Source organism: Sesamum indicum, linkage group LG11, assembly GCF_000512975.1.
Source record: "Sesamum indicum cultivar Zhongzhi No. 13 linkage group LG11, S_indicum_v1.0, whole genome shotgun sequence".
NCBI lineage: Eukaryota > Viridiplantae > Streptophyta > Magnoliopsida > Lamiales > Pedaliaceae > Sesamum > Sesamum indicum.
The window spans coordinates 2,567,106-2,576,228 of NC_026155.1; the positions used below are offsets into that span (position 1 = coordinate 2,567,106).

Sequence of the window (9,123 nt, forward strand, 5' to 3'; positions counted from 1 at the left end):
GAATAGATTTCAGGTTACAGAACGCCCACTAAAACTGTAGTTCAGGATACAGTAGTATCAAGGACTTCGAGGATAACATGAACTTACAGAACTGCATTCAAAAGACACTATTTTCTCCCACTGGAAGAGGATGGTAATAAAAGATTTTTTATTTGTCATAGGGGAAGGACGTAAGATACTTGCCTGCATCATATACCACTCTTCGAACTCATCGAATAATTCCAGCCGTTCAATCCTGTTCAAAGTAGAAGATAACGAATTTTTCAAAAGAATCCTACATACATTCAGCATCCCATAAAAGTTAAAAGAGATAAAAGAGGAGCAGAAGTACACACATAGATCTTTAAAAAGATTGAATAACTCTAAGATAAAAGATATATATACACACCCACAGATATACCTGCGTCTTTCTTGGGCTTCAATAAACGTGCTATAAACTTTCTGCATATCCCAGGCAACAGCTCTCTAGAGGACCTCAACAGATACAAGCATAAGATATAAGGAAAAGGCAAAGCAGCCAACTCTACAGTGAAGAAAGAATTAACCAAGAAAGGGATCCCCAAAGTAAAAGATTAGAAGGAAGGAATCATTTACTATGATAATCCAAATGTAATAGATCATTACGCAACCAATAAGCTCTTTATTGTACATTCAATATAACATTTCTAAAGTAAAATCACACGGTACCTAAATCAGTTTCGTCTAATGCAAGATGAGATAATAAATCTTGGGGCAGGGTGGGGTAAGGGTGTTCGCAGTTGCTTTACATCTTAACAAATTCTACCACAATTTCACATCATCCTGAGAGCATACCTGCCATCCCTGGTCAAGGAAAAGTCTTTCCTTTGCATGTAAAGTTGGTGTGGCATAAATGCCCAATAGTGCACATCCTCGACTCTGAGATCAAAACCATTATAATCAACTGTTTTCGTCACAGAATATCTTATGAAATAATCATTAATCCCTTTCAGATAGGGAATACATTGTCATCCTGTCTCTAGCAGATCTCCAGGAGTATGAGATTGCAAAATTTCATCACCACACTAATAAATCATGATGGAGATGACTTTAGTTCATTTTAGAATGCTCAACTTTATTTGCCAAAGAGTACATAATCATAATACAAGTATTCGAGCAAAATTCCATCTCCAAAACAAAGAATAGGGAGAACCAACAGATTGAAGAGTCTTATCAAGCAAACATTATGAAAGAGTGAAATCTCTGAATCAGCTCATAAACACAAGGACCTCAAGTATAAAAAAGAAAAGAAAATGAGAAACCCTTTCCCGATGCCCTAATTCAAAATTTTGAATTGAGAGGACAGTATAGTCCATGGATCAGATAATTAACCAGAATAAGATCAATAATATGCAATTGATCATTAGCTTTGAAAGTCTACATGTTTGGCAGAGTTAATAGACCAACCATCCATCCTAAGCTCCTACCAAATTACTTTGCACAGAAGTTGTTTGTGTCGCATCAGAGCCAGGGAGTTGTTGTGACACAAGGCCGCTACTCAAACTCCTAAAAGTATTCCTCCAATGAAGATTTCTCCACCTCAAAAACAAATGCTATACGCACTTGTTTCCATACTACACTCTCCTTCAAAGTTTCTCTCAATTGTCTCAATAGAGCTGATTGTTATTTTGCTTTTACATACGCAATGTGAAGTATGATTCTTATTATTTTATCCCTCTTATTTTAAGGAATTGGCTGTCTGCTACCGATCTTTTCCTCAAGTGGCAAGGACGCAACAGAAAAGATTTTGTTGGCAAAGTTGGGAACTGGGATTGCAAGAGTTTGGGTCGGGAAACTGATCTGACTCTAAACACATGTTAGGAAATAATTTCGATAGACAAAGCAAGAGAAGATTTACTTTGGAGAATTTTCTTATGTGCAGGGTTGCTCAAAAGGATTTCTACTAGGATATTTCCATGTATAACTGTGTATCAAACCAACTATTCATACTAGGGCATCTATAAAGCACTGTATGGTAATTGTTTTTTAAGGGGCCTCGTTGTAACATTGGTAAAGCTCGACACTAGTATTGTTCCAGATCCAATCTCATACTTCTTGGAGTATAATCTGTGGTGAGAAAGTCTAAATTTTAGAGCAAAACAGAGGCAAACAAATTGACACTCGAAGCATAAACAACTAAGTCTAGTTCATATAAAAGTAACTGGTATCATGATAATACAACAATACCTCCAGATTTCTAATCATCTGTTGCCCAAAAGCATCATCAGGACGAATCTGTTGCAGCACAAGAATATTGTCAGGGCACCACAGCGTCATCAAATTGAATAGCAAACGAAGCCAGGCATATTAGTGAAAAAAAATGGGGCAACAGACCAAGTAGAAAAGGAATTATTAAAGTCAAGCTACACTCAAGATGAGAAGTTTGCGAGGTCCTTAACCTGCTCATATAAAAAAAATACAGCCGTAGAAAATGTTCTAGAAGCCCATCCAACTATAGCACGGCTTGACTCTGGATCCAAGTATATAAGAACACATTCTGCAATTATAAATGTTGGCAAACTGATAATAGCATTAGAACAACACAGTTAAACTCATTCAAAGTGGGGATATTAGGAGAGAAAACATGAGGAAAGTGAACTTATGCACACAGAGGAAAAGAACCTGCATGTTAATTTGGATAAAGACAAATACAAGTAAGAAAGAATTACTCAATTAATTCGTATTTCAACATACAATCCTGTTCGTAACTAATGCTAACAGAGAAAATATGCTTGTATGTAAATAATCGTTTCTTTGACTTACCTATGCAGTAGGAAGGTGTTCTAGTGACACAAAAATATATAATATATGCATAGCTAAAGGAACTGACTGAGAAATAAGGGTGGACGTATGGGAATAACTAGCTATCACTAATCATATAAAGATGAGCTTGAAATGCACGACAAGCAAAAGAATAAGCCCTTACAAGTTAAGAATGCCGCACGGAAGTATCACATGAGACCCATCTCAAAGTCCAACAGTATCAATATTAAGATGCAACAATTTCTAGTTGTGATTTTTGCCATATGCAAAACAATTTCATCACATAGCAGTCCCAAAAATATAATGAAAAATATTATTATAACTTCAATGATTATATAGAAAGAACAAGAAATGTTCACTAAGAGGCAAAGAGAAGATAAGACTTTTTGCTAGGTGGATCATGCAGCGTTTGGTATAATGCAATATGAAATAAAATAATTGAAGCAAATACACATACCTTGGATCTATATTAGCCAAAGAAATTATTTCATCAAGTTTTTGTATATCGCACAGGTCGACAGGGAGGAGTTTGTAGTGATCGGCAAGCACTTCCCCTTTTTCTGAATAAATTACCATATTGTGTAAAACAAATACCATTTTAAACATTGACATTCTATGGAGTAGAAATGAGGAATAGGAGCACAGTGAGTTAGTGAAATTTATTGAGGTCAGAAGCCTACTCTTACCCTGAGAGATCGATGCTGCTTCACTGATTTTGCTTCTTAACTGAGTAGAATTTTCGATGATGGCAGCTTTCTTACTTGTGACCTAATAAATGGGAACACCGAGATATGAGATGAGAGAACTGGCAAAAACAAAACTAGAATCAAAAGTTTCAACAGTTAGGTTTTATCACCGTTACAACTAACTAAACAAGAAGGATGCTAAGAAGATACAGTTAAAAATAGAAGCAACGTGGCCAAACTTAATTAATCCTCTCGGCGATGTGTGTGTGTGCACGCATAAGGAGATAGTGATTTGAAAGCTAGTGGGATAGAGCGGAGACAATTATAAGTGTACCAAATTTCTACCTCTTTGAAATCTAACTCCACATAAAGATAAGGTGCTTTCCCTTCATCCTGTAGAAACAGAAGAGATCACTTGAAGGCTCATCACTTTCACATGAATGTGAGAGAAATACCTTAAAAGCATTAAAAAAAAAAAGAATGGTTAAATGGAAAACAACCACTGGCTCGTGGTGTATCGAAGAAACTATTGCAAACTAAAAAGAAAGGTGAACAAAGTAAAAAAAAAAAAAAAAAAAGAAATATTGGAAAAAAAAAAAAAAAAAAAAAAAAAAAGAAATATATATGATAGATGGAAAGCTCTAACAAGAACTCTCTACTAGCAAGACGATAAATAACATCTCACATGAAAACTCAAGCACCTGCAACTGAAAAAATGTCGTATCAAAGCCAGCCCCAAGAGACAATATTTGCTTCCTGATGCCTTTCTCATCCCCAGTCATCCCACAGTCAAGGAACTCATAAAGAAGCTTCCTAAGTGCAGCATACCGAGCAAAGTATCCTTTAGATCAATTACAGAAACATGTGAGCAAAACGAAATAAGACCATATACAAATACAACAAAATTTGAAATGCTGCACAAAGTTTAGGGAAACATCCAAATCATACCACGATTAATTATTGGAGATCTCCTTACAGGTCTTTTGACGAACAAATGAATGTAGTCATCTTTCATGTATCCCTTTTTAACACAAGACCTTTTCACAGCAAAGTGGATAGCATTAGCAAGAGTTACACTTGCATTCACAGCAGAATTGTGTCAATACAGAATTCTTAGAAACTAAACACAGCATGGTCGAGATCGACATTCATAACCATCACGACAACACATAGATCTGACTTTTGCAATTATTTAGGAAGTCAAGTTGGGCGAACCATGTTGTGTCTCAGTAGCATCAGAATACATGGCTTATCAGTATATCTTCAATGACTACCATTTCTTATTCAAATGGACCCTATTCAAGAGAAGAAAATTCTTCATTTCAAATGAAATATGCAAGTACCATTTCCTCATGCTAAAAACTGCCGCAGATTAGCCAAATTAATCCACCCAAATTCGAGTTAACTTACGTCATCTTATCAGAACAGCTTTCAAGTGCTCAACCAAAATAAAGAGAAAAAGAAAATCATAACATTATTCTGCCCTTGGGAGAATCAGAATCCAGACCTTAACTGCATTAAACTGAAGATACCCGGCATAAGGAGAAAAGGGAAAACCTAAAACATATAATCACACAATTACAATCCTTCCGCTTCAAACTCCTTGGATTATATTCCTGCCACACCCTCTAATTCAGAGTTTCACCGTATAATGTAACACGAGTATGATTATCTCAAATCTCAATTTACATATGAATAAAATGGCATCACCATGAAACAGAAAACAAAGGCACGAGAGAAACGAGGAGAACGTACAGCTTGCTGGCGGAGGCGTCGTCGTTTGTGGCGGGCGGAGCCTTCGTGTTTTGTGCCCTAACCCGCCGCTCTGTTGCTTCGCGAATCGGCTGCCGGTTTCGCCATCAAATTTGACGCACTGACGAACAGAAGAATATGAAACGGAAAAGGAATAGAATTGCCAAAAGCGCTTTTTGACACCTGGACATGGGAACCCGCTGACCCAATTCCGCGACTTCAGAAGAAACGGTGAGAACTATAGAAGGCAAATTTTCAAGCTAATTAATTGAAATAGCTTAGACTCAAATATAATATTATCAATATTTATAATTTTCTATATAAGTAATTATAATTTATGTATTATCCCTAAATAATTATTATGTACCTATTATGCTTTATAATAAATGAAAGAAAAAATAGATTTAAATTTGAAATCCACACCTTTAAATCCTTTAATCCATTCACTGATTTTGTGTTCACTAAAACCCCATCTACTTCTGGGTATTGGGTCTCGAGCTCGAGCTCGACCCAGAATTTTTGTCGAGCTCGACTAGAGCTCGGCCCATTTACACCCTTAGCTTGAACCACCCTTTTGTTAGGAATTTTATCGAGCATATGTTTGATTTGTTAAAAATCCGATGAGGTATATAGAGAAGTCAGTCTTTCTATCCTATTGAAGTGCAAAATAAAATTATCATAGCTTGCTGCTTACTGCACAATTTCATTCCTAATGAGATTTCGGATATCCGATTGAACTAGAAATTCCTTAAACAAACAAACCCATCCGTAGCTCAAATGCTGAATCTATTCCAACAATTGATACAAACCCCACTTGGACAAATTGGCGAGATGATTGACAACGACTATATATAATGAGTGGTTGACTCACAATAGTTGATTTTGGTCTTTCTAATGTTGATTACATAACCGAGAAATAGTATTTACAATTGCTGTAATGCTAGCACCTTTATTTGACATGTTGGTTGTAATATTTTAATTTGTTGAACATTGGTTAGCATCTTTTCAATTTTCATGTTATGGTTTTAGAAATATTAAGGGTGAATAGCAATTTATCCCCCTATGATATTAAAAATGAGCATATTACTTCCTATGAAAAAAATATAGCAATTTACTTTCCTGTACTTTTTTAAAATAAAACAATTTACCCCCTTATACAGGGAGGTAAATTGCGTCATTTTAAAAATCATAGGGGGATAAATTATTGTATTTTAAAATATACAGGGAGGTAAATTGCTATTTATTTTTTTATAAGGGGGTAATTTGCTCATTTGCAATATCACAAGAGGATTGCTTGCATTTTTGCCGAAATATTAATTATGAATGTTCAATTGTTTTTCCCACATGTTTAATGTCTATTGTGTTTCAATTGATCAAATTATTAAATAACTTTTTTCATTCCACATATTTCTCTACAAGCCTTCTTCTTATGTGTTTTGAATATGTAACTTTAGTAGATACAACAATATACTTGTTTGAAATATTTTCCCGGGTTAAACATATTTATTTTAATTATTTCGATGATTTTGAAAAGTACTGAACATAGCATCAGTGTTGTATTACAACGACCATACAATGACGATAACAATTTGATTCGTTGTCATGGTGCAACGAAGGAAAAGTGTGGTAGTCGGCATACTTGGACTGCTAGGGAGGAGGGGGTAATCTCAATGCACTTAAGTCAATAATAACTAGTGGTTGAAAGTGCGATAATGGATTTTGAAACGGGTATCGGCTACAACTTGAGGGCCACGTGCTGAATGCTTTTTCAAACTCCTACATTTGAGTGGAGCCCTATATTAACTCAGAAATCCATATATGGAAAAAGCAATACAACATGGTGATAAGTATGATGTCTAAAAGTGGATTTGGAAGGGATGAGAGTAAGAAAATGATGTCGTTGACGAGAATCACATCTGGGATGAATACGTTAAGGTAAATTAAATCAAAATTAAATATAGCTAATTTTTTCGTTCTTACATCTATATGTTTATGAAGGATCGCATGGTACGGTCCGAGAACGCGCTAGTGAAAGCGATAAAATAAAATTGCGTAACAATAAAAATTAAATGAATCCAAGGGGTGTACCCTTGGAGTTTCCGGGTGTTCTATATACTAAAAAAATAAAAAACAAACATGGTGTTGATGTATAATCATCAAAACAGAAAATATTAGGGTAAAAAATGATACCTTCGTTTTTCACGGTCGTTTGAAATGCTCTTTACTTGAGGCTCCAACATAGCAGGCCTCTAATTCGTCCACACCAACTGGAGTCGGGATCTTTACGTCCTCTTTGCTAGAAGAGAAGAAGAGAAAAACGCACCTAGTACTAGAGAGAGAAGGGGGCGGCGGAGAGCTATGAAGAGAAGAGGGAATTTTTTTTTGTTGTATAATAATGATTATAATTATTATATTTCATATATATACCTTTGATAATTAAGAATGCTTCTAAATACATTCTATTGTCTACAAGGCACATTTCTCTTTATTCCAAATAAAGAGGTCCCCGAAATGGTTAGAATTGTACTTTCCAAAATTACAATGTGCTAGCCATTTACTTTTTTTTATAGAATTTTCTATGGGCTCAAAATAATGGGTTTCGCCGATTTTTACCCTTAAAATTACAAGCCCAATGAATTTTTAAATCCAATTTTATTGAGCCCAACTTGTATTTAATCTAATTAAATACATAAGCCCAAATTATCCTTATTATTGAATAAAATCCATCTTATTAAGTTATAAGGACAAACCCAATATAAATTAGTGCCATTAATTTATTCTTGGGCCCTTTTTCATCCAATGGATCTCTCTTTGTAAATAATCTAATTACTTGTGGAATTGATTCCAAATTAATTCCTTGTTCCTTTTTGGTGATTTGTGTGTGACTCTTTAGGTTCACCTTTCAGCTAGACTTGGGCTAGTTCTTACACTATTATTAATTAAATTGAATTTAATTTAACAATTTTGATTAACCCTTAATAAAAAAAGTCTGTCACCATGGGTGGCCGTCTAGCAATGGTCCAGGGCATTAGAGACTAAGTGAATTACCGTGTGAACGTTTAGGCTCTCGAGTCCATACGGGTACGGTCTTTTCGTCTACCATCTCCCTGCTTAGTCTAGGGCATGAAATTAGGTGTCGGTTCCCATCTTAGATTAGGCATCTATACTTAATATTTAAAATTGCATTATGCTAAGTGTCTCGATATAGGAACCTCCTTTTCCTATTCGATCAACGGCTGTGGCCACAGATTCATAAAGCATGAACACATCTCCAAGTGCATAGGAGATACCTCTATCACATACTGACAGTGGACGGATCCTCTTCTCGGAACTCACCGTCCTTGTTACATACTCCGACTGCACTAACAAGGCTTGTGATGATCATGTCTGTGACACAATCACCTCTCATGTTCACCCACAAATAGGGAACGTGAGCTGGGTTTAGACCGTCGTGAGACAGGTTAGTTTTACCCTACTGATGACAATGTCGCGGTCATCGCGCTTGGTTGAAAAGCCAGTGGCGCGAAGCTACCGTGCGCTGGATTATGACTGAACGCCTCTAACTCAGAATCCGGGCTAGAAGCGACGCGTACGCCCGCCGTCCGCTTGCCAACCCGCAGTAGGGGCCCCTGGGCCCCCAAGGGCACGTGTCGTTGGCCAAGCCATCGCGGCGGACGAGCCGCGCTGGCCGCCTTGAAGTACAATTCCCATCGAGCGGCGGGGGGAATCCTTTGCAGACGACAATTCCCATCGAGCGGCGGGTAAAATCCTTTGCAGACGACTTAAATACACGACGGGGTATTGTAAGCGGCAGAGTGGCCTTGCTGCCACGATCCGCTGAGATTCAGCCCCTTGTCATTTCGATAGATCCAAGATATAATCGTTGTATGCACGTGACTGTCGT

At 36.7% G+C, this 9,123-nt stretch overlaps 1 protein-coding gene across 1 annotated transcript in view; it reads right to left on the minus strand.

The window, feature by feature from the left end:
- LOC105173274 (leucine carboxyl methyltransferase 1) overlaps positions 1–5,251 on the minus strand; it is a 6,313-nt gene extending 1,062 nt beyond the window's left edge. Inside the window, exons 1-11 of the mRNA XM_020698105.1 lie at positions 5,223–5,251; positions 4,416–4,504; positions 4,169–4,308; positions 3,813–3,860; positions 3,468–3,549; positions 3,239–3,341; positions 2,418–2,538; positions 2,206–2,253; positions 814–897; positions 401–465; positions 184–235 (exon numbers count right to left, since the gene is read on the minus strand). Of these exons, the coding sequence (XP_020553764.1) occupies positions 184–235; positions 401–465; positions 814–897; positions 2,206–2,253; positions 2,418–2,538; positions 3,239–3,341; positions 3,468–3,549; positions 3,813–3,860; positions 4,169–4,308; positions 4,416–4,482 (810 nt within the window). The 5' untranslated portion in view covers positions 4,483–4,504; positions 5,223–5,251. The remainder of the gene's footprint in view (positions 1–183; positions 236–400; positions 466–813; positions 898–2,205; positions 2,254–2,417; positions 2,539–3,238; positions 3,342–3,467; positions 3,550–3,812; positions 3,861–4,168; positions 4,309–4,415; positions 4,505–5,222) is intronic.